Here is a 25,074-nt window from a genome sequence, read left to right as displayed (position 1 = left end):
CCGGTTCTGTTCTGCAGGTCCCCGTTGTTAAGCCCGTCCAACGTATAAGGACTACACGTTCAAGCCGTACCATTTGGCTCCCGGTGCGTTTCCGTACCTCGGTTTCTGGGGGGGGGGGCATGTAGCTCATCAGCATCAAACCCTGCGGGTCGGAGGCCACGCGCATGTGACTCTGGGAAGGGTCGGGTTTACGCGTGGTTTCTGGCAAAGATTATATGATATGATCTCTATGATCTTTGGTTTCTGGGCTTTGCCCGCCAGTCGTTCCAGGCCCACCGTTGTGGTCAGTTGTGTTTTGTGACCAGTGTTATCAGTGAATGAAAATTGTGAATAAATTCCTTTCAAACCTACCGATTGTCGTAATTCATCTGCTAAAATGTGACAATAAATGTCCTTTGTCCCCTCTCCCTCTCTACCCGCTTCACCTCACTCTCCCTCTCTACCCCCTCCCCCTCCAGCACTCCAACCCGCTCGGTCCCACTGGGAACCGTTCGGCCCCGCACGCTTGGCTCCGCGCACAAAAGAGCTTCAAGCACTGGATTCTGGACGAGGGGCCCATCGTGGAGAGTTACACCCCTGTCCTTTGAGAAGGACTGAATCCTCAAACCCGACTTCACCTCCCTCGACGTGCTCATCTTCGCTGGCAGCGGCATCCCAGCCGGCATCAATATCCCCAACTATGACGAATTCCGTCAGACGGTGGGCTTTAAAAACGTCTCGCTCGGTAATGTGCTGGCCGTGACCTACACCCAGAAGGAGAAACCCACCGTCCTGGAGGATCATGACAAGGACCTGTACATCAAGTGGAAAGGCCCCTCCTTCGAAGTCCAGGTCGGACTTCACGAGTTGCTGGGTCACGGCAGCGGGAAGCACTTCGTCCAAGACAGGGGTCTCCAAACTATGGCCTGCGGGCCACATCCCGCCCGCCACGAGATTTTATCCGGCCCGCAGCAAGCTCAGCGCAGGACGGAGCGTGTGTCCATTAGGCGTCGATTCAAGTCGGGGAGCGCGGCGGCCCGGAGCTGCTCTTAGTTTTGTTACCGGGTAGGTCCCTCGAATTGTCATAGCCGAGATATCACTGGGCCACCGTGAAGAAGGGTGCAATGGGGGAAGGGGAGGGGGTTTCGGAGGCAGCGGTCAGAATGGGTCGGCGGCGCATTATATAGTGCGAATAGTTCCTCTCTGCCTCTCTCTCCTCCTCTCTGCCTCTCTCTCCTCCTCTCTGCCTCTCTCCCTGCCCCCCCCCCCCATCTCTTTCACCACTCCCTCCGTCTTTAGGGAGTGGTGAGTATTGGGACCTATGGGTGAGTAGTGGAGCATTGCGTTTGGGAACCAGCCCTCCCCTGTGACGCTGCGCTCCCCCTACCCCTCACTCTCTACTCCCTTCTCTATCCCCCTCACCCTCTCTACCCACTCCTTCTCTACCGCCCTCCCTCTCTAGCCGCACCTGCGCAGTTGGGGGCTATGCGTGAGTGGATAGGGTGGAGGATGGGGAAAGGAGCGAATTAATAATATTAATATAATATCAAGGGTGGGGGGGTTAGTGTGTGTGTGTGATGGTTAATGTGTGCGTGTGTGACGCCACAGACCGACCCCCTCCCCCCCCCCCCGTGCAACCGTGCGTTGAGACAGGACCCAACGGGTCCCACTTGGTGTAGTAAAGTCTAATCTTCTTCCCTCATTTTATTGTCATGTCTCAGATAAAACAATTAGATCCTTCCTTGCAGCAGCACGAGGAAAAAGTTCAGTGTGTGTATTTATACATGTGTACACATATATCTATATACACACATATAACTACATACACACATCAGCAGGACCTCCACCGACAGCACCCCCTGCAGTGGCACTGCATATTGGCAGGTTTTCCTCCTGCTGCGCCCCCTGCAGCCTAGGATCCCTCACCACAGCCGAGCTGGGTTTCAATCACATAGAAAATAGGTGCAGGAGTATGCCATTCATATGATCATGGCTGATCATCCAACTCAGTATCCTGTACCTGCCTTCTCTCCATACCCCCTGATACCTTTAGCCACAAGGGCCACATCGAACTCCCTCTTAAATATAGCCAATGAACTGGCCTCAACTACCCTTTGGCAGAGAGTTCCAGAGATTCACCACTCTGTGTGAAAAATGTTTTTCTCATCTCGGTCCTAAAAGATTTCCCCCTTATCCTTAAACTGTGACCCCTTGTTCTGGACTTCCCCAACATCGGGATCAATCTTCCTGCATCTAGCCTGTCCAACCCCTTAAGAATTTTGTAAGTTTCTATAAGATCCCCCCTCAATCTTCTAAATCCTAGCGAGTACAAGCGACCTCTGCAGCTTCGGCCCTCATCGTGCACTCGGCCGTGCCTTCCGCCAACTGCGCCCTCTGTTGCTCCGGATCCTTCAACTCGCCTCGCTGCCCCATTGCGCCCTTGCAGCTGGGTATCTGGCAGCGGGAGGTCCCAGTGGCTGTGTTCGGGCATTCATTCACCCATCATCCGAATACTTGGTGTGCTGATTGACATTGGTTCATAGTTCAGCATCACCTTAACATTAAACAATCCTCATCCTTTTAACCTTGTTTCTCTACCCTTACAATTCCCTCCAGCTTGCAAGCCTTCTAGATATCTGCATCTTAATCCAGTCCCAACCTCAAATTTTGACTGTGTAGGAAGGAACTAGGATGTGTAGGATGGTGGTTTACCCTGTAGATACATAATGCTGGAATAACTCAGTGGGTAATGCAGCATCTTTGGAGAAAAGGAATAGGTAATGTTTTGGGTCGAGACCCTTCTTCAGATTATGTCTCTGCCTCCCCATATGCTGCTCGACCCACTGAATTCTTCCAGCAGGAATTTTCTGTTCCAGATTCCAGCATTTCCAGTCCTGTCTTCCATGTTCCCTTCCCGTCCTCCGTGGCAATTAATATCCTCCATGTGTTCACTCCCTCAAATCTGTTGCCATTATCTCTCCCCAAATGTCATTAGCCACTGACTACCCTTTGTTCTCGAAAATGACCTGTCCATCTAAATTCTTTGAATGTGTTGCTGCTCCCAAATTTGTAACATGCACGGTAGAGTTGCAGCCTTACAGCACCAGATACCCGGATTCGATCTTCACTATGGGAGCTGAAGAGTTTGCATGTTCTCCCTGTGACCGCGTGGGTTTTCTCCAGGTGCTCCGGTTTCCAACGACCTTCCAATGACATGCAGGTTTATAGGTTAATTGGTTCTGTAAATTGTCTGGTGTGTAGGATAGAATAAAGTGTACGGATGATCCTTGGTTAGTGCGGATTCAGTGTTCTTAAGGGCCTGTTTCCATGCTGTATCCTTAAAACTAAAACTAAGAGAATCAAGTGCTCTGGCCTCTTGTCATGCCATGACTTTTATTGACTTCAAGCCCAAGCACCACCACTCAAAAGTTTCTTATCTCCCTACAGCAACACGGTGTTCAAGTGGAAAATGATGCTGATCATATCCAGTTCCATTCCACCAGCGTTTCCAAGAACCAAATAGGTGAGAATTATTTGTTAAACATTCTCCTACATTACTAAGGATCCTATCATAGACTTCTCTCCATTCCTCTCCCTGACAGGTGTTTGATGCATTGGTGTCACATTTATCCCCGAGAACCATTTTGATGCACATATGGATGCCATCACCAAGACCAGCAGTTTCCACCTCTGTCGTATGCCCATCCCATCTCAGATCACCTGCAACTGAAACTTTGATCCATGCCTTTGTGTATCTTGACTGATCTCCTCAGTCTACCATTGTCCTAAGTCCATTTCTTCCACCCTCCGCATTCCACCCTTGTTTTCAAATCCATTCAGAGTCTGCTGACTGTCCATTTTCTACAACTCTATAATCCTCTGACTTTTGTCCTCAAATTCTCAGTTCTTAACTATCCCAAAATCCCATTACTATCAACTATCAAAACTCTTGAATTCCTTCCATAAACCCTTTTCCCTTCTAAGATAGTTCTTCAAAAACACCTTTGTGGCTAAGCTATAGATTGTGTTCGTATCACATTTTGTTGGATAATGCACTCTCAAAGCATCGCTCTTCATTGCCACGGATGGCTGTGGAGGCCAAGTCTTTGGGTATTTTTAAAGCAGAGATTGATAGGTTTTCGATTAGTTAGGGGGTCAAAGGTTACAGGGTGAAGGCAGGAGAATGGGGTTGAGAGGGAAAATAGATCAGCCATGATCATATTGAACAGGACTGGTGGTCTTCTGCTCCTGTTTTTAAGGACAGTACAGCACAGGAACAGACCCTTGTGTTCAGACCCTTCACCCATAATGTCTATGTCGAACATGATGCCAAGACTAACTCTTATCTGCCTGCATATCATCCATATCCCTCCATATTCATGCACCTATCCCAAAAGTCTCTTAAATGCTATGAATGTATTTGCATGTTCTAAAATTGGGGATTACACCCTCAAAAGTAAGGGCTTAGACATCGAATGCAGAGATGAGGAGAATGTTCTTACATTCGGAGGGCAGTGACTCCTTGGAACTCTCTACCCAAGAGGACTGTGGCAGCTCAGTACAATAGACAAATATTTGATAACATTTTGACGATTAAGGCGATCAGGAATATGGGGTTAGTGCGAGAAAGTGGTACTGAAACAAAGGCACGATGGGCCAAATCTAGTTCTCATGTCTCCTTCAAGATAGTCATTAAAACCTACTCTCTGACCAAACATTCTACCATAATTTCTCCCTGAGCAGCTCAAATTCACTTTAATAACACACTTGTGAAGCACCATGGCATGTTTGTGACCTTGTAAGCAAAAATATTGACAACATTGTTCTATTTGACCTCAAATGGGAGTAATTAGGAAAATTTGCAATTTTGTCCAACTGTTACTTTATTCTGCTAAACGAAACAAGTTAAGAATATTTACACATACAATACATACCCTCAAGTTACATAAGGTACAACTTCTGATAGACTACATTTTACAAGATTTTGCTACTGGGATGTTATAGTTACATTGTTAAGGAAAAGAAACATATAATAAGTTACTTAAATATTCTCAAATACAAAAAGTGCATCAGTTTAATTTTGTGCTGCTTTTCAGTATTTTAATTTTGCTGGCAACATTTAACATGAGACTCGGACGCTGACCAGAGTGCGTCTCGATAATCTGACCCAGTTCTAAGTAGCATCAAACCCAGATGAAAAATTAGAAGATTATACAAAATGAAATATTGTATAATTATTCAAAATGAAATAATATCAAATATCACAAAACAACTTGTAATATTAAAAAGCCAAGCGATGGAAATTAGAAGGGATTATTGAGTATCCAGAAACAAAAACAGAAAATGATGAGAAACACTCAGCGAGTTGGATAGTAAAAGTGGAGGGAGAAACAATTAACGTTCTGGATCAAAGACCCTTCATCAGAAATAAGCTTATGTTTAAGGTCAGAAAAGAGAGTTTGGGATTCACTCAGAGACCCTCCATCTGAACAGATTTGTCAACCTGACACATTGACTCAATTTCTCTCTCCACAGATACTGCCTGACTCACTGAGTGTTTCCAGCATTCTCCACTTTAATTTCAGGTTTCCAGCATCTGCACTTTTTTTGATGAAAGAACCAGAGTTAGTTGTACAGAAGTCCAAGAACTGGCATGAGGGTTACATTGCTACTTTAAATACTTTGTACGTGGAATTTCTGGATGGAACACTAAGTGGATTTGAGTGGGAAAGGGGAGGAATGGAATTTATGGGTTCTGGGGCAGAATACATTAATGATTTAGGTGAAGAGATTAAAAGTAACATTAGCAAATTTGCAGATGACACAAAGCTGGGTGGCAGTGTGAATTGTGAGGAGGATGCTATGAGAATGCAGGGTGACTTGGACAGGTTGAGTGAGTGGGCAGATGCAGTTTAATGTGGATAATAGTGAGGTTATCCACTTTGGTGGCAAACAGGAAGGCAGATTACTATCTGAATTGTGTCAAGTTAGGAAACGGGAAAGTACAACGAGATCTGGGTGTCCTTGTACATCAGCCACTGAAAGTAAGCTTGCAGGTACATCAGGCAGTGAAGAAAGCTAATGGCATGTTGGCCTTCATAACAAGAGGAGTTGAGTATAGCAGGAAAGAGGTCCTTCTGCAGTTGTACAGGACCCTGGTGAGACTACACCTGGATTATTGTGTGCAGTTTTGGTCTACAAATTTGAGGAAGGACATTCTTGCTATTGAGGGAGTGCAGCGTAGGTTCACGAGGTTAATTCCCGGGATGGCGGAACTGTCATATGTTGAAAGAATGGAGCGACTGGGCTTGTATACACTGGAATTTAGAAGGATAAGAGGGGATCTTATTGAAACATACAAGATTATTAAGAGATTGGACATGTTAGAGGCAGGAAACATGTTCCCGATGTTGGGGGAGTGCAGAACCAGGGGCCACAGTTTAAGAATAAAAAGCCATGTAGAATGGAGATGAGGAAACATCTTTTCACCCAGAGTTGTGAATCTGTGGAATTCTCTGCCTCAGAGGCAGTGGAGGCCGATTCTCTGGATTATTTCAAGGGAAAGTTAGATAGAGCTCTTAAAGTTAGCAAAGTCAATGGATATGGGGAGAAGGCAGGAAAGGGGTACTGATTGTGGATGATCAGCCATGATCACAGTGAATGGTGGTGCCGGCTAGATGGGGCGAAAGGCCTACTCCTGCACCTATTATCTATTGTCTGGTGGAACATGCAGTGACTAAAGAAGACTTTAATCAGTGGAGCATCCAATGTTTTCCATCATGTTCTGAGCAAGTAATTCAATTTAGGGAATTCCTTGCATAACCCAATGAGAACTCTGGTTTGTTACACCTTCACGAGGCTAACCCAACTTGCCAGGATCTTGGAGTTGAAATCAAGAAGTAAAATCCTTCTTTGGGGCCCAGGAACAATGGTAGTGCATGATTCCTGGAATCTTGGAGAAATACTGTGAGTTGTAAGATGGGAGTTCTAACTCAATAACTTACAAATGACACCTGATGAGCTCAATGTTGTTTGATTGGACTCTGCCTCCTCAGTCTTGTATGTACAAACATTTCTGGAATGTCCCAATTCTATTTCCACTTTAGAAGATTTCTATTTCACGGATAATGTGACACATGGCACAGAGATGCAACATAATTCAGACAGGTCCAAGGTCACCAAGATCTCCCACTAATTTGCAAGCACTATAAAATAATACGGGGATGTGCTTTAGGTATTGGAGTGTTGGCACATTTTCACTTAAGGTCACAATAATGCACTATTTGTCAAGTATGGCAAAGCGAATAGTATTGGATAATTGCCTGAGGCGTTAACGGAATCAAGCTACAATGAGTGTGGTCTTAGAATGGAGAGCGAGAAGGATCTTCAATATGATGGTGGCCCAGAATGGACACGGAGAACATTCACACTCTGAGAAGGAACCACAAGTGATCAGTTGGAAGGATCTTTGTACACTGTGAGTATGAGCCTACGATGGGAGGTGAGAGGGCTGGCCACACATTGACAATGGACTTGATCAACAGTTCTATGCATATGCTGTACCCGAGAAATGTCCGGTGATCATTTGATACAGCGCTGGTTGATTTTGCAGTGTGTATATGAATGATGGTGGAGAGGAAAAAACACTGACAATGATCTCCATGGAAGCCCTCCCTACCAAAGAGGCAGGAGAGCTTCTCACCATCACCCCACTCTTACCCTAGGCAACTTGATGATGGGCATTTCAGCTCCACCCCGCTTCTTACGTCACCCATTTCACTAACAGGTCGCACGTTCAAGAATCTGTCACTGGTGGAGAGTGAGAGAATGGAAGACACCTTGTGCCCGTCTTTGTTCACACCTGGTTACCCTGGGCACCTGCCCACCTTACTTCCGTCAGGTTTCTAACTAATGCCTCGGAGTACTGCATCAGATGCTGATGATGTGATGATATACATGCCGGTCCTATGAAGATCAGCTCCGCAAAGACTTGGTCGTTTCTACGACTGTCGACTTTCTGCTCATCTTGTCGAAGGAACTTGGAATCTAAATGTCATGGAAACAGAAAGAAAAGTTATGATTTTGGACTTAGCCCCGCAAGAGCACGTAAAGTATAATTAACTCTGAGTTTGTTTAATGATTTGTTAATTTCCCTTCAGAGTCCAGGTGAGGGAAGTGTAGGGCAGGAAATAGATAGATGTAATTTGTTCTCATTATAACAATTTAATTATTTTCTTTAGAAACAATTGGAAATTCAAACATCGACATGCATCATCGACACTGCCAACACACATCTTCCCGCTATTGGAAATTTACTTTGTAAGACATTTCTTTAAAAATTTCTCCTGTTGAAACAATTGTGACTTACTGCTTTTCGATCAATTAATTCTTCTGCAGTGTATTTACCTCAGCCAATGGAATTTATGATGCCCAAAATTTAACAAAATCAATGATCTCTTAAAATTGCCAGTCGCACACCAAGGACTTGGGATTCATTTGCCATTATACGGAGCACTTCTGAAACGGAGCCATTGTTATAATTGGAAAATTATGGCTGCCAGGATTGTACACAGCAGTACAATAATAGCAATCTGCTATAATTATGTTGGTTTCGGGAGAAATATTGTGCAGCTTGGTCTGGCACTCTTCATCGCATGAGATCCTGTACATGCAACATAGAGGGTCTTCCTTTGAGAAAGTGGGATAACATAGAACTAGTATGAATGATGGGTGCCTACCAAATAACTTCCTTGTGTAGGAAGGAACTGCAGATGCTGGTTTAAACTAAAGATAGACACAAAAAGCTGGAGTTACTTCCTTGTCTGTGTTCCCTGCCCCTCCACTCTCCCAGCTCTCTTTCCTGCCCCTCTATAATCAGTCTGAAGAATGGTTGCGACCCAAAACGTCACCTATCCATGTTACCCAGGGATGCTGCTTGACCCGCTGAGTTACTCCAGCATTAATGTGTCTATCTTTGCGAATGGGTTGGCTTGGACTCAGTGGGCTGAGGGGTCCGCTTCCATGCTTTTTCTTTAAACTAAACATCACTCAGACAACAATATTTCAGATTGCGTTGGAAAGTCAGTCTAGATTGTGTGCAATGGACTCTGAAGTAAGACATGACCCGATGTCCTTTATTCTGAGAGATTAAACTGGTACCACTAAACCGACACTGCCACTTAACACCACTGTGAGGACTCAGTCTCCACAGTAGGTTCTCAGCAAACTTTCCTATCCTGCAATCGCAAACCAACATCTCAATGGAGGCCTCCAAAATGAGTCTCCTCTATCTGTACATATTCCATCAGAGGAACAACTCCAGGACTGTTTGGAGTCTGTAGACTGGGCAATGTTCAGGGATTCGGCAACGGACCTGAACGAATACGCCACAGTCGTTACAGACTTCATAAATAAATGTGTGGAGGACTGCAACCCAACAAAAACCTTCCAAGTGTTTCCCAATCAGAAGCCTTGGATGAACTATGAGATCCGCACTCTTCTGAAGACCACACACTGGGCATTCGTGTCTGATGATACAGTGGTCTACAAAAAGTCCAGATACGACCTTGGTAAGGCCATCAAAAAGGCCAAAAGGGACTTCTGCTCCAAACTGGAGGATGAGGCAGCTGTGGCGGGGCCTGAATGCAATCATCTCCTACAAGGCGAGATCAGGAGACAGCTTGAATGTCGTCGAAACATCACTCCCTGACGAGCTCAATGCATTTTACGCACGCTTTGATAGAGAGAACACTGATGTGCCTTCTCGAGCCCCCATTCGCTGTGATGGTATTTCAGTCACAGTCACAGAGTCCGACGTCAGAAAATCCTTCAGAGGGGTAAACCCTCGAAAAGCGCCTGGATCTGATGGTATACCCGGTCATGTTCTAAAAATCTGTGCGGACCAACTGGCTGAAGTTTTTACGGACATTTTCGACCTCTGACTTCTGAGGTCTGAGGTTCCCACCTGCTTTAAAAGGGCATCAATTATACCGGTGCCCAAGAAGAGCAAGGTGACGTGCCTCAATGACTATTGGCACTAAAGTCTGTGGTGATGAAGTGCTTTGAGAGGTTGATCATGATGCAAATCAACTCCTATCTCACCAAAAACCTGGACCCACTGCAGTTCGCTTACCGCCACAACAGATCAACGGTGGATGCGATCTTGCTGGCTCTCCACTCCGCTCTGGACCACTTGGACAACAAAAACTCATATGTCAGACTGTTATTCATTGATTACAGTTCGGCATTTAATGCAATCATCCCCTCCAAGCTCGTTACCAAACTCGCAGAACTGGGTCTCTGTGCATCCCTCTGCAATTGGATCCTCGACTTCCTCATTCACAGACCACAGTCAGTTCGTATTGGTGGAAATGTGTCAGCCTCAATAACAATCAGCACAGGAGCAGCTCTAGGCTGCATGCTTAGCCCCCTGCTGTACTCACTCTATATTCATGACTGCGCAGCCGGTCATAGTGCGAACTCCATCATCAAGTTCGCTGACGATACCACTGTTGTGGGACGTATCACTGATGGGACGAGTCAGAGTACAGAAGTGAGATCGACCGACTGACCAAATGGTGCCAGCACAATGACCTGGTCCTCAACACCAGCAAAACCAAGGAACTGATTGTGGACTTTGGAAGGGGGAGGATGGGGACCCACTGTCCCATTTTGGAAAGGGTCAAGAGCTTCAAATTCCTGGGCGTGCATATCTCTGAAGATCTTTCCTGGTCCGAGAACACTGATGCAATCATAAAGAAAGCACATCAGCGCCTCTATTTCCTGAGAAGATTACGGAGAGTCGGTATGTAAAGGAGGACTCTCTCTAACTTCTACAGGTGCACAGTAGAGAGCATGCTGACTGGTTGCATCGTGGCTTGGTTCGGAAACTTGAGCGCCCTGGAGCGGAAAAGACTACAAAAAGTGGTAAACACTGCCCAGTCCATCATCGGCTCTGACCTCCCGTCCATTGAGGGGATCTATCACAGTCGCTGCCTCAAAAAGGTTGGCAGCATCATCAAGGACCCACACCATCCAGGCCACACACTCATCTCCCCACTACCTTCAGGTAGAAGGTACAGGAGCCTGAAGACTGCAACGACCGGGTTCAGGAACAGCTTCTTCCCCACAGCCATCAGGCTATTAAACTCGGCTCGGACAAAACTCTGACCATTAATAGCCAATAATCTGTTTATTTGCACTTTATCAGTTTAATTATTCATGTGTGTGTATATTTATGCAATGGTATATGGACACACTGATCTGTTCTGTAGTCATGCCTACTATGTTCTGGTGTGCTGAAGCAAAGCAAGAATTTCATTGTCCTATCAGGGACACATGACAATAAAACTCTCTTGAACTCTCTTAATTGGCTTCAGTAAAAATCGTGACATTTTCCCCAGTATGTAGGATAGTGTTAGTGTAAGGAGTGATCGCTGGTCAGCATGGACTCGGTGGGCTAAAGGGCTTGTTTCCGTGCTGTATCTCTAAAGTCTAAATTTATTTACATACATATTAACTGAGCACTTCTGTTGTCTACTCCTATGAAAAGTAAATGCTCCGACTATAAACTGCAATGGCTACATCCATATAAATGGACACCTCAATAGGCTTATGTTTTCAATTTGTTAATAGACAGGAAAGAAAATAGATTGTTTTTTGGTCAATGATTTTGATTATGCATATTGGGCCAAAATTATCAATTGCAGCACAGTTTTGAAGATTAAAGGAAAGGTAGGAGGAGGATGAGAGTGAGTGTGGTGGGAACATGGAACGGCAAGTGGGGTGAAAGGTTATCACTTCCAATACTCACTGCCATTCGATGCTGCTTGCGAAGCTGCTTGACTCTTACAAGATCCAGAGCAACAGCCACCTGCTCTGCTGAATGCTGCAAGTCCTCTGAATATCTCTGTATCAGTGCCATCGGAATCCCACAGCGACCATGCTGAAACGTGAGAAAAAGCAGTCATTTTAGGTCAGGACCAGAACATGTTCTGAACTAAAACTGAGCCAGTTAACTATTTTGTTTCTTTTCGTTAGCTTGTTCCTGAGTAGTCAAGCCAAAACTTCACTTGATTGAAATAAAGACACAAAGTGTTGGAGTAATTCAACGGGTTGGGCAGATAGATAGAGAACATAGATAGGCGAGATTTCCGGTCAGGACTCTTCTTCAGATGAAATGTTGCTTAACCATGTTCTCCAGAGATGCTGCCTGACCCACTGAGTTACTGCAACACTGTATCTTTTTTTTGGTAAACCAGCATCTGCAGTTCCCTGTGTCCACATTTCATTTGATAGTCTCGTGCACAGGTGCTTGATGGTACCTTCAGAGGCACTTGACCATTTCAATCAATCAATCAACCCTCGCCTGGTTTGCATTGACCGTTTTCCGGTGCATTAGCAGCAAAACATGTCATGAGGTGTCCTCTTGGTTACTCACAAGTCGAAAGTACTAGGGGAGAGTTAAAAAAATCCACAATTTAAAAAAAAAGCCAACTTATCATTAGAATGATTTACCCTAACCCTCCACATTCACCCCCATCCCCTTCACTTCAATTTCCAAACTTTTGGGTGTGCAAGGTTGCACTGGCAGTGCCCCGGATGTTGGAACAGTTTGGTTGCACTAGGTGTAGGAAGGAACTGCAGATGCTGGTTTACACCGAAGATAGACACAAAATGCTGGGGAGACTCAGCGGGTCAGGCAGAATATCTGGAGAAAAGGTACAGGTGACGTTTTGGGTCGAGACCCTTCTTCAGTTTCTGACTCTCAATCTGAAGAAGGTTATCGACCCGAAACATCACATATTCCCTTTATCCACAGATGGTGCCTGACCCGCTAAGTTACTCCAGCATTTTGTGTCCATCTTTGGGTTGCACCAGGGCCAAGGTCACAGCCCACAGTGAAGCAATGACAAATTACAAGTGGGTTAGTCATTGTGGACCAACAGATTCAACACATTATCCGTGTGAAGCATCTACAACCACCAGCTTCATCACCTGATTCCCAATACTCAGCTGTTCTTAAGTTGTCTATTCCTTCGCAGAGTTATGGGTAGGGAAGGGAGGGAAGACAATGATGAGGAGCAGCAGAAAGGAAGAATATCCACCATGGTGACACAAAGAAACGGATGCTGAGCTCAAGGACACAAAAGGGTCCCTGGAGCAGAAACTTTTATCAAATAAAGGTGTCAGAAAACCAACTGTGGGGATAAGTGGACAGATAAAGGTCAATTTGTGATTGGTCCACTATAGCTGGTGATTCCATCAGGAATGGCAAAGGTGCGCAGAAAATCAGACTCAGCCCAGATCTAACTTCCCAAGGCCTTCAAAGGAACATTGGGGCCCTCCCATACACATAAGAAAATAGATCCATGCTTCAATTCTTATGGTGAGTCTACAGTTCTAGGTGTCCTTAATTTAGGATCACAACCTCAGTACTAACTACTTGTATCCCCAAAGGCAATAACCAGCTTCAATCATACCTTATCAGAGTAGGGTTTCTCTGTGAGATCAGTTGCTTCCAATTCTAACTTGTTTTCTATTAATGTTTCCAGTTCTACTTCTCTCATTCGGAGTGGCTTCCTTCCAGAGGCCGGACACAGCTTAACTCTCAACTGTGGTGTGCAGGAGGTGTCTGTCAATGCAGTCTCTGGTGAACAGGGGGTCTGAGTGACCAACAGCGACCTGGCCGGCTCTGCGGCGGGACATTGCACGTGCAAGTTGGACACCAGTCCATACCTGCTACTGATGGAAGGATTGGAGTTGTTCACTAGATGTGGCCCAGCATGTATTCCATTCCTCATATAGTCCCTGCATTTCTTGGCAGGCACGGGGGGTGGCTGAGAAGGATGATGTGCCTTATTTTCAGTCCTAATTTCCATATCTTTTGTCGAGCTACAGGTCACCACCCTGTCTCTATAATCATCCGCAGGAGGCTGTCTTTGCTGAGGTGGTGTGACCACTGTTGGACTGGGCAACACTTGGTCACACTTTGCTACCGGAGAGAACTCGTTCTTCTCTCCTGAACGGTTATGTGGGGCCGTTGCCAGTGCCGTCTGGAGTTCGGCAGTGCGGCACTGTTCTCCTTGGGGTTCCCCGAGGACACCATCAGAAACTGGAATTGGCCCGCAGAACCTCACTGCACCGCTTCCCGGAATGTTCTCGCCGGAGGTTCCAGGCGCCGTGCCGGGCTCGGTTTGCCGAGGCAGGGCGGCGCTCGTTCCTGCACTAGGATTAGCTTTCGATGGAGAACGGGCAGCTCGGCACAGCTCGGCGAAAGAGCGAGATCTTTGCCTCTGCTTCTGACCAGAGCGGAGACACGCCAGGTCCTCACAGCTAACGCTGGTCCGCAGTCTCTGGCACCGTCTGACAGGCACTGAACGCCTGGTGCAATTAAACCGTGCATAGGGGGAACTGGGCAGGCCGTCAGACCCTGCGGCGTGCTTCTCCTCCCTTCCACAGTGGAGGTTCTCAAAAGAGTTTGAGGGTTGAATCGCCAGGTATTCTGATGGCGGACATTTGAACGTCAACTCGAGATTTGCCAACCCTGCCGTCACTAATGGCCAGGACTTCCTGTTTTTGCCTATGGACAAGAGAATGTTATTCGCCACTGCTCAAATACAACCACCTGTAGTCAAAACAAATTTACCCAATGGTCAAGGGGAATAAGGGGTGGCACAGTAGTGCAGCGGTTAGTGCTGCAGCCTCACATCTCCAGCGACCCAGGTTCAATCCTGACCTTGGGTGCAGTCGGCGTGGAGTTTGCACGTTCTCCCTGTGACTGCACGGTGTTTCCCCCCCCATCTCAAAGATATGCTGATATGTTGAATGTCTTTTATAAATCACACCTAGCATCAAAAATGGCAAAAAGCAACAAAGAAGCATTGATGGGTATGTGAGAGGGAATAGGGGCTTCTAGAGTAACAAGGGAACTGGACTGCTGGGGATGGGACTGTTGGCATTGTTCCCCAGTTGCCAGCTTTGACCCAATAGCCTGTTTTTGTGTTGCTCTAATACCAACTTTAGTGTAGTTTATAATTTTCACATGTACAGCTACAGTGAAAGGCTTTTCGTTGCATGCTATCCCGTCAGCCAAAAGACTATATATGATTACAATGAAGCCGTCTGCAGATTGTACATCCGTACTGATACAGGATAAAGGGAATAACGGTTAGTGCCAGATATATAGTCTAGTAAAGTCCACCAGTAATGTCAGCCCTATTGTGAAACAGTGGCTTGTTCGTGCAAGTCCCACTCAAGGGAACTGGGCACATTGAGGCGGCTCAATGTCGCAGCAGGAAAAGCTGCTGCCTCACAGCGCCAGTCACAGGTTCGATCCTGACCTCAGGTGCCGTCGGTGTGGAGTCTGCACGTTCTCCCTGTGACCGTGTGCGTTTCCTCCAGGTGCTCCGGTTTCCTCCCACATCCCAAATATGTACGGGTTTGTAGGTTAATTGGCCTCTGTAAATTGTTCCCCAGTGTGTATGTAGTGGATGAGAAAGTGGGATAACATGGAATTAGTGCGAACGGGTGATCGATGGTCAATGTGGACCCGGTGGGCCGAAGGGCCTGTTTCCATGCTGCCTCTTTGAAATTGAACGAAAAAACTAAACTAAACTTAGTCTAGGCATGCGCTCCAACTGGCGTACAATTAATGCACGGAAACCGGCTTCACTGCTACAGGTTTTTTGAGATGATGACTGTTTCTGACTGATGACTGTTTCTAACTACCGAAGGGAATGTTGAAGAAGAGGTGGAGCCATCTCCCTGTGGGTTGTTTGAATCTACTCTTCCACCAATGTAATTAAAAGCCCATCATCTGCTTACTTGCCTTCCTGCTATTTGGGGGTACTTTGACACTGAGCTGAAGTTTCACCAGGATCTGTCTGAATGTCATAGAAGGCTTAAGAGACTGGTGACCCATACTGTTCCTGACCATTATTTTCATTCATTCACTAAACGTAAATCCTCACCCCTTGCCTTTGACAGGCTGGAAGCAACAAATGAAGTTCTTTACCGACAGCAATGAGGGTAATGCACTCTCTGACCTTATCTAGCCTGAGCCCCTGTTTCTGAGCAGTCTGCAGATCAGATCTCAACAGCTACTGACCTTCTATAGTTGGCTGGTTGTCTTTTCCGAGGTACATTCCTGCATGAAAATAAAACAAGTCAGTGAAACATCGTGCGATAGGAAAGCAGCAACATATATCAAGTGTAACATGGATCCAGCTCATTTTTTGGTTTAGTGATCCAGCACGGAAACAGGCCCTTCGGCCCACCTAGACCGCAACGACTGGTGATCCCCGCTGACTAACACTATCCTAGTAGATACACAAGTGGGACCATTTATAATTATACCAAGACAATTAATCTGTACATATTGGAGTGTGGGAGGAAACCAGAGATCCTGGAGAAAACCCACACAGGTCAAGGAGGGAACGTACAAACTCCGTACAGACAAGCACCCATAGTGAGGATCGAACCGGGGTCTCTGGTGCTATAAGGCAGCAGCTCTACCGCTGCGCCACCGTGCCGCCATTGGTGCATTGTTCTCCTTGGACAGTTGATGAACACGAGGTCTTCACCAAGCTCACCTGCCCTGGGGAAGTCCTTCTTCCAGGGGCGGACCAAGGACTTGTTTTGAAGAGACAGAAGTTCGCAAAAGCCAACCATTTTGAGATAAGGTTCATAACCTGCTTATTATTCTTATCATATTGCTCACAGGAATCTAAAGACTTTTAATGAGCCAAAGCAGGAATGGGAAAGAAAAAAAACACCATTGTGCATGTGTAAAAATTCTATCCATATTAAGGAATCAATGCTTACCGAGATACAGTTACCATCACTGCCTCAGCTGTTTTGCTTTGAACAGGTGAGCTAATATTGGATCTATCAGCTGTTTGAAATCCCAAGACCCTCTGTGCTTGCAGCATAAGATTTCTCCCCACCCCCCACTGCCAATTGTGTCCCCATGTCGTCAATTCATTTCACTTTTTCAACTAGAGAGACTCGGGATATTTGCTATAATTGCTGCAAATCAACATTTGTTTTATGAATCTGTGCTATAATGTGCATGCAGTATTATTACATGAATCAGTCATGTAATCTCATATGTAATGTAATGGTGTAATATGAATCCATGTTGTTAAATTAGTTTGTGCTGTAAAAATATGGACTAATGCTGTAAAATGATCCACTGATGTGATTTGGAAATGTATTCTAATGTGGACCAGTGCGACAATACGGATTTCCACTGCAATGTGGACAAATGCTACGTTATAATCTGCATTAGGGCCTGCACAGTAGCGCAGCTGGTAGAGTTATTGTCTCACAGCACCAGAGACCAGGGTTCGATCCTGACCTTGGGTGTGATCCGTGTGGAGTTTGTACGTTCTCCCCTGTCGCTGTGTGGGTTTCCTCTGGGTACTCCGGTTTCATCTTACATCCTAAAGATGTGCGAGTATATTGCCTACAATACATCGGCCCTGGTGCGCAGGGAATGGATGCGAAGGTGGAATAACAGAATTAGTGTGAACGGGTGATCGATGGTTGGCATGGACTCAGTGAGCCAAAGGGCCTGTTTCCATGCTGTATCTTTCAATCAATCAATATGCATGCAACCAACAGAGATGGACACTGCTATAAAATGAACTAATGGTGCTGTAAAACCCTGGGGTGGGGGATTATTGACCACCAATAACCACAAACATCTTTGTGCAAGGTATTACCCTACCAATTACAGACATTTCCAAGATGCTATACTCGGTTAAATGTTACCTTGATATCAAAGGATAGTCACTCTTAGCTCACCTCAAGCAATCAGCTCCTGAAGTGGCCTAAACCAATTCTACCCAATGCAGTAATTTTGAGAATAAACAAATATTCTAAAATGGACATATGCTATAATACTGATCCACAATGGAACAATTTAGAAGGATGAGAGGGTATCTTATAGAAACATATAACATCGTTAAGGGATTGGACAGGCTAGATGCAGGAAAAATGTTCCCCATGTTGGGGGAGTCCAGTACCAGGGATCACAGTTTAAGAATAAGGGGTAGGCCCTTTAGGACTGAGATGAAGAAAAACTTTTACACCCAGAGAGTTGTGAATCTGTGGAATTCTCTGACACAGAAGGCAGTGCAGGCCAATTCACTGGATGTTTTCAAGATAGAGTTAGATTTAGCTCTTAGGGTCAAGTCAAGTCAACATACACATACAAGATGTGCAGTGAAATGAAATTGGCAATGCCTGCAGATTGTGCAAAAAACTGCAGAACAGAATAGAAATCAGTATTTAAATAATATAAAAAACCCAGCAATTTAAAAAAGACACATCACAACAGTAAATGTGCACAGTAAATTAGTCCCTGGTGAGTTAGGAGTTTACAGTCCTGACGGCCTGTGAGAAGAAATTCCGTCTCATCCTCTCTGTTTTCACAGCATGACAACGGAGGCGTTTGCCTGACCGTAGCAGCTGGAACAGTCCGTTGCTGGGGTGGTAGGGGTTCCCATAATGTCATAATGTTGCTGGCTCTGGATCTGCACCTTCTGATGTATAGTTCCTGCAGGGGGCGAGTGTAGTTCCCATAGTGCGTTTGGCCGAATGCACTACTCTCTGCAGAGCCTTCTTGCCCTGGGCAGAGCAGTTCCCAAACCAGATTGTGATGTTGCCGGACAAGATGCTTTCTACAGTCCCCGAGTAGAAGCACTGAAGGATCCTCAGAGAGACTCTGAATTTCCTCAGCTGCCTGAGGTGGTAATGGTGCTGCCTTACCTTTCTCACCAGTGCGGCAGTGTGTGTTGTCCATGTCAGATCCTCTGTGATGTGGACTCTCAGGTATTTAAAGCAGCTCACCCTATCTACAGTAGCCCCATTTATCTCCAGTGGCGTATACGTCCTCGGATGTTGTGCCCTTCTAAAGTCCACAATCAGCTCCTTCGTTTTTATGACATTCAAGAGGAGGCTGTTGTCCTGACACCAGAGTGCCAGATCAGCCACCTCCTCCCGGTAGGCCTTCTCATTGTTATCGGAGATCAGGCCTACCACCAGAGTGTCATCAGCAAACTTGATTATGGAGTTGGAGCTGAACCTGGCCACACAGTCATGTGTGTACAGGGAGTACAGGAGGCGGTTGAGAACACAACCCTGGGGGGACCCTGTGTTCAGGGTGAGGGTGCTCGATGTACGTCTTCCCATCTTGACTACCTGGGGCTTGGCGGTGAGAAAGTTCAGGACCCAGGCACACAGGGGAGTGTTGAGCCCCAGTTCCAGCAGCTTCTCAGCAAGTCTGGTGGGGACTATCGTATTGAAGGCTAACGGAATTAAGGGATGTGGGGAAAAAGCAGGAACGGGGTATTGATTTTAGATGATCAGCATGATCATATTGAATGGCGGTGCTGGCTCAACGGGCTGAATGGCCTACTCCTGCATCTATTTTCTATGTTACCATGTTTCTAAACACTGGTATTTTGCGCATCTAACTTGTTAAATAGATCAGCGTTGCAAAGTGGATTGGCATTGTAATTATAAATCACATAAGTAATCATACCCATGCTGTACCCTGACCCTTACTGTATCACAGAAATGTATCATAATATGCAGCTGCTATACAGCTTCACGTTATAGCATCAATCAACAACTCACTCATTTCTAGATGGTATTACTGACCTGATTACTAGGCCGACAGATCGGGCATGCATGCATTGGATATACTGTTTGGTGTGTGTATTTATGAAATAATTGGCAGTCTGGACCTTGCATTAAGCTTGTTCGAATTAAGCTCAGCTTCAATGTAGCTGTCAATTTTCCCTTTGTTAAAGTTTGCAGTAGGCGCACGGCTAATTGGATACATTCACTAAGGGATTTATAGATGGAGCCAACATTCTCAACGAGTAACTAAAAATAACTCAAATAATTGGTAAAAGGACGGCGAGAAATGGAATAGATTCTGAAGAGAAAGAAAGTATTTTCATTTCTGCAGCATCTTTCACAGCCACGATCAGGGACCTGAAAATGTAACTTTCCATCCCCACTGACCTGCTGAATATGTCCAGCATTTTGTTTTGTTTTTTCAGATTTCCAGTGTTTGCTGTTTTTCTTAATTTTCATTTACTTTTGAAGGTTAGCTACTATTGTAATAGAGGGGCAAAGCAGCCAGTGTACAGAGAACAGTAATCTGATAATGGTCACATCTCCTATTTCAGCAAGGTTAGCCAAGGAATATTAGATCAGCCAGGTCACCAGGGAGAACTTTTGTCCATATTTTTTAAGTTTTGTAACAGGATCTGAACCAGTGGATGGTCTTGGTTTTAGAAGAATCCTTTCTTCTTAGAAGGAATCCTTAGAGGTCTATCATCTTTCAGAAGGATGAGCGGGTACCTCACTGAAACTTGCCGAATAGTGAAAGGCCTGGATCGAATGGATGTGGAGAGGATGTTTCTACTAGTGGGAGAGTCTGGGACCAGAGGTCATAACCTCAGAATAAAAGCCTGTACCCTTAGAAAGGAGATGAGGAAGAATTTCTTTAGAATTTCTTTTAGAGGGTGATGAATCTGGAATTCATTGACACAGAAGGCTGTGGAGGCCAAGTTAATGGATACTTTTAAGGTGGAGATTGATAGATTCTTGATTAGTGTGGGTGCCAGAGGTTATGGGGAGAAGGCAGGGGAATAGAGTTGAGTGGGAAAGATAGATCAGCCATGATTGAATGGCGGAGTAGAGTTGATCGGCCGAATGGCCTAATTCTGCTTCTACAATTTATGACCTTAAGAACTTGGTTTATTGCCACACCCTGAAAGATGTTACGACCGACAAAAGAACACTATCTCAGTGTTGCACGGGAACACTAAACTACATCTAAGCACTAAACTGAATAATTTGGCCACTAGAGAGCAGTCCTGAACTAATGCTACCTCATTTGTGACCTTCGGACTATCTTTGATCAGACTTTAACTTGCACAAAATGTTATTCCCTTATCATGTAAACATTGTAAATAGCTCGATCATACTCAAGTATTGTCTTTCCGCTGACTGGTTAACACATAACAAAAGCTTTTCACTGTACCTCAGTATATGTGACAATAAACTAAACTGAATGAGTGCTCAAAACAGGTTTTGGAACGTGTGTGAGCGCATGGGAAAGCAGTTGCTCGATGCTGCTCCTACCGTTGTCAGGAAATCCACTCTCCTCGAAGCAGCCAGAGTCCCACGCAGAATGTCTCTGCTGGCCTGAGCCGGCATTCTTAATGGAATATTGAGACAAAGCTTCCTGGGGGGCGCATTCAGCCACCAGATCCTTGTCACTGTTACCTGTGGAGAGAAAACATCAAAGGACAATTAGTGTGGATAGCACAGCCACTGCCATGGGGGAAGGGGCACAGTTTAAGACCCTGCCACCATTGGCATTGAGGGGCTGGGCTATGTCATAAGTAATCAGAGCAGAATTGGGCCCCATCAAGTCTCCCCCGCCATTCAATCATGGCTGATCTATCTCTCCTTCCTAACCCCATTCTCATGCCTTCTCCCCAAAACCTCTGATCAAGAAGAGTAATAACTTCTTAAACATATCACAGGGACATTGTTTAGGGAGAAAACACGATTGGTCTGGACACATTGTAGGAGAATGTATTTAATTGATGGTACAATACATATAGAAAATGTCAATATACAATATATGTAGCATAAATAAACTCACACTTTGGGAAAAAATAAATAATATTGAGAGCACATGAATGTAAATCAAAACAAACAATTGCAAAATTGTGTCAGAGGCCCAGGTTCGATTTATGGGTGCTTGTACGCAGTATGTACATTCTCCGCATGACCTGCGATAAGATCATAAGGAATAGGAGTAGAATTAGGTCATTTGGCCCATCAAGTCTACTTCACCATTCAATCATGGCTGATCTATCTCCCTCAGAACCCCATTCTCCTGCCTTCTCCCCATAACCTCTGACTTCCGTTCTAATCACGAATCTATCTATCTCTGCCTTAAAATATCCACTGACTTGGCCTCCACAGCCTTCTGTGGCAAAGAATTCCACAGATTCACCACCCTTCGGTTTCCTCCCACACTCCAAAGATGAAGTGGTTTGTAGATTAAAAGTAAAATTGTCCCTCAAGTGTCGGGTAGTTAATGTGCAGGGATCGCTGGTTGGTGCAGACTCGGTGGGCTGATGGGCCTGTTTCTGAGCTGTATCTAAACTAAACTAACATAAAATTAGATGGGGAATAAAGGACAGTGAGCCTGAAGGGAGAAGAGATTGGGGGCACAACGTTGACAAGCATCTGTTCCATGGTGTAGGATTTAACAGCAATATTCTGAGAATACTCCCTGTAGATGGGTTATGCATGCAACCTATAATGTAGTTACCTCATCACCACTAACCACGCCCCATCATATTAGTATAACTGTAGTATCCTCCCTTTTGTTCCTCCCACTAGGTCCCAGTACGCCTGAAGGCTGGATGCAGTCAGTGCTGGGACGTGTGTGCCATGTGCTATATTAAACTACCAGTAAAGGTTACAGTGTGTCAGGAATCACTCCTTTACATGGTGTCAGAAGTTTATAACTCGCGTTTCCCGTTTATCGGTTTTTATTTATTTTGTCTCCGTTAGTGCCCAGTGTTGGGTTTCCCTTGACATGGCCTCCTCATGCCGAAAGCCATCTCCCCTTGTCTTCGACGCTGACACTGCGGAGCGATGGTCGACTTTTGTGATGGACTACACTCACTACGTCAATATTGCGCACCGGAACGACCCAGCCGCGGTCAAAGCATCACTCCTGCTCAACCTGGCCGGTCCCGACGCAATGAAGAGGGCTCAAGCATTTGTCTACGAACCAGCAGTCCTGGATGACAACGACCAGCCGGTCGAGCCAGCTGAATCGGCCGACGACCCGGTATGTCTTTTGCGCAAGTTCGCGGAGATATGTGACCTGCCCTCCAACCGTATACTGGAGCGGGCCAGGTTCTTCTCACGCAAGCAACAGCCGGATGAACCTGTTGAGTGCTTCATCGCTGACCTGCGGCACCTTGCCCAGCGGTGCCGATTTGAAACCATGCGCGACCAGCTCACCAGGGACATTCTCGTCACTGGCATGATTGATCAGAAGCTACGTGCCGACCTGCTGCAACGGCCTGACCTAACCCTGACTCAGGCAATGCATGCGTGCCGCATTGCCGAAGTGGTCACCCCTCCGCATGGGCAGCGGGGGTCTGACAGCCGAGCCATAAATCTAACTGGTGTTGCTGGACAACGACGTATGAAGGACAACTTTCGCCCTCCACCGCGGCCCGTTCGTACATCCCGGGTCCCGCGATCTCAAAAGTGTCCAAACTGCAATTACGTGCACTCCACGGAGTCACAGTGCCCAGCCCTCGGGAAGACCTGCAATTTCTGCGGGAGAATGAACCATTTTGCAGCTGCCTGCCGGTCCCGTGGGAAAGTGCCCTCAGCTCCCAGACAACTCCTAAACAACCTTCTGCAAGTTGATAGCGAGATGGATTCTCAGTCCTCTGTTGACGCTGCCCCCGGCTCTGAGAACAGCTATTCCACGGGAGACGTAAGTGTTTACACTCTCCTCCACAGCCGATCTCGCCTCCCCGATCCTTCTGTGAACATAACTGTAAACAATAAGTCCTTCTCTGCTAAGCTGGACACGGGGGCGAAAGTGAACGTAATGTCAACAAAGCTGTTCCACCTGATAAGGAATAATGAGCTGCTGATTGCAGATCGCTCTGTTTTGCGTGCCTATGGGGGAGAGGAACTAACACCTGTGGGGAGGGCGACCTTCCACTGCGTGCTGCAGAAATCTTCCCAGGACCTGTCTTTCTTTATTCTGGACTGTGACTGTGTGACGTTGCTGAGCAACCAGGCCTGCCAGGATCTTGGTCTGGTGTCGTTTGACCCTACGGTCCACGAGGTGCAAGCTGTGATGGATCCACTATCCGAGTACCCAGACCTGTTTGACGACAAGTTGGGGAAGCTGCCGTTGGTGTACAAGATCGTGACTGACCCATCTGTGGTGCCTGTGATTCGTCCACCCCATAGAGTGTCGTTCGCCATGAAGGGCAAGGTGGAGAGCATCCTGAAAGACACGGTCAACATGGGAGTGCTGGAGGCTGTCAGCGATCCAACCGAATGGGTCTCCACCATGGTCGCCACGTTGAAGAAAGGAAAAAATGAGATACGGGTATGCATCAACCCCAAGGACTTGAATATGGCGATTAAACGGCCCCACTACCCCACGAGGACTGTCGAAGATGTTGTCGCCCAGGTGGGACAAGCCACAGTGTTCTCCGTCCTCGATGCAAGAAGTTCGTTTTGGCAGATACCCCTGGACAAACGCTCCACGGACCTGACCACGTTCAGCACGCCCTTCGGCAGGTTTAAGTTTTTGCGGATGCCGTTCGGCATCAACTCCGCCAGCGAGGTATTTCAGCGTTCAATGGAACAATTGTTTGCAGGTCTGCCCTGCGCGATCATTGTAGACGACATTCTGGTCTATGGGAGGGATGTGGCCGAACATGACCACAACCTCCGACGGATTTTGGACCGTGCTCGGCAGATAAATTTGAAGCTTAATCGGTCAAAGTGCAAGTTCCGGGTGCCTGAGGTCACATATGTTGGCCACATTTTCACGGCCTAGGGGTTGAAGCCGGACCCGCAAAAGACCAGCGCCATCTCAGACCAGCGCCATACTTCGCCGTCACTTTGCCACGTTTGGGTCCCCTGTCCGGCTGCAGACAGACAACGGACGCCAGTTCACCAGCGCCGAATTTCGATCGTTTGCTGCAAAGTGGAACTTTAATCATTTCACCAGCAGCCCGGAGTACCCGCAGAGCAATGGTCTAGCTGAACGGGCGGTCCGCAGCGCTAAGCACCTGCTTGAACAAACCCGCCTCTCGAACGGGGATCTCTATCAGGGTCTCCTGAACCTTCGGAACATTTCCAGAGACAGTACCATGGGATCCCCTGCCCAGCGACTCATGTCCCGTGTTGTCCGCCCTCCGATGCCTATTGCCCAGCAGTCCCTGATGCCCAAAGTCCTGCAGCCTGCTGATGTTCAGCAACGTATTGCCCAGAAGCACGAGA

General features: G+C 46.4%; 1 protein-coding gene across 8 annotated transcripts in view; it reads right to left on the bottom strand.

Annotated features, from left to right (window-relative positions):
• Nucleotides 1-4,844: 4,844 nt before the first annotated feature.
• The window catches only part of sash1 (SAM and SH3 domain containing 1), a 152,699-nt gene continuing 132,469 nt past the window's right edge, over nucleotides 4,845-25,074 (bottom strand). For 5 of the 8 annotated variants that reach the window (XM_033026124.1, XM_033026125.1, XM_033026126.1 and 2 more), the window contains exons 16-20: nucleotides 21,145-21,288; nucleotides 16,088-16,126; nucleotides 13,461-14,560; nucleotides 11,792-11,923; nucleotides 6,570-8,025 (exon numbers count right to left, since the gene is read on the bottom strand). In XM_033026124.1, coding sequence (XP_032882015.1) covers nucleotides 7,954-8,025; nucleotides 11,792-11,923; nucleotides 13,461-14,560; nucleotides 16,088-16,126; nucleotides 21,145-21,288 — 1,487 coding nt within the window. In that variant the 3' untranslated portion in view covers nucleotides 6,570-7,953. Of the gene's footprint in view, nucleotides 8,026-11,791; nucleotides 11,924-13,460; nucleotides 14,561-16,087; nucleotides 16,127-21,144; nucleotides 21,289-25,074 lie in introns of all 8 variants that reach the window. The other 3 variants (XM_033026130.1, XM_033026129.1, XM_033026131.1) reach the window with 2 other exon arrangements.

This window comes from Amblyraja radiata, chromosome 8 (assembly GCF_010909765.2).
Source record: "Amblyraja radiata isolate CabotCenter1 chromosome 8, sAmbRad1.1.pri, whole genome shotgun sequence".
Lineage (NCBI taxonomy): Eukaryota > Metazoa > Chordata > Chondrichthyes > Rajiformes > Rajidae > Amblyraja > Amblyraja radiata.
This window is presented reverse-complemented; position numbering and strand designations above follow the sequence as displayed.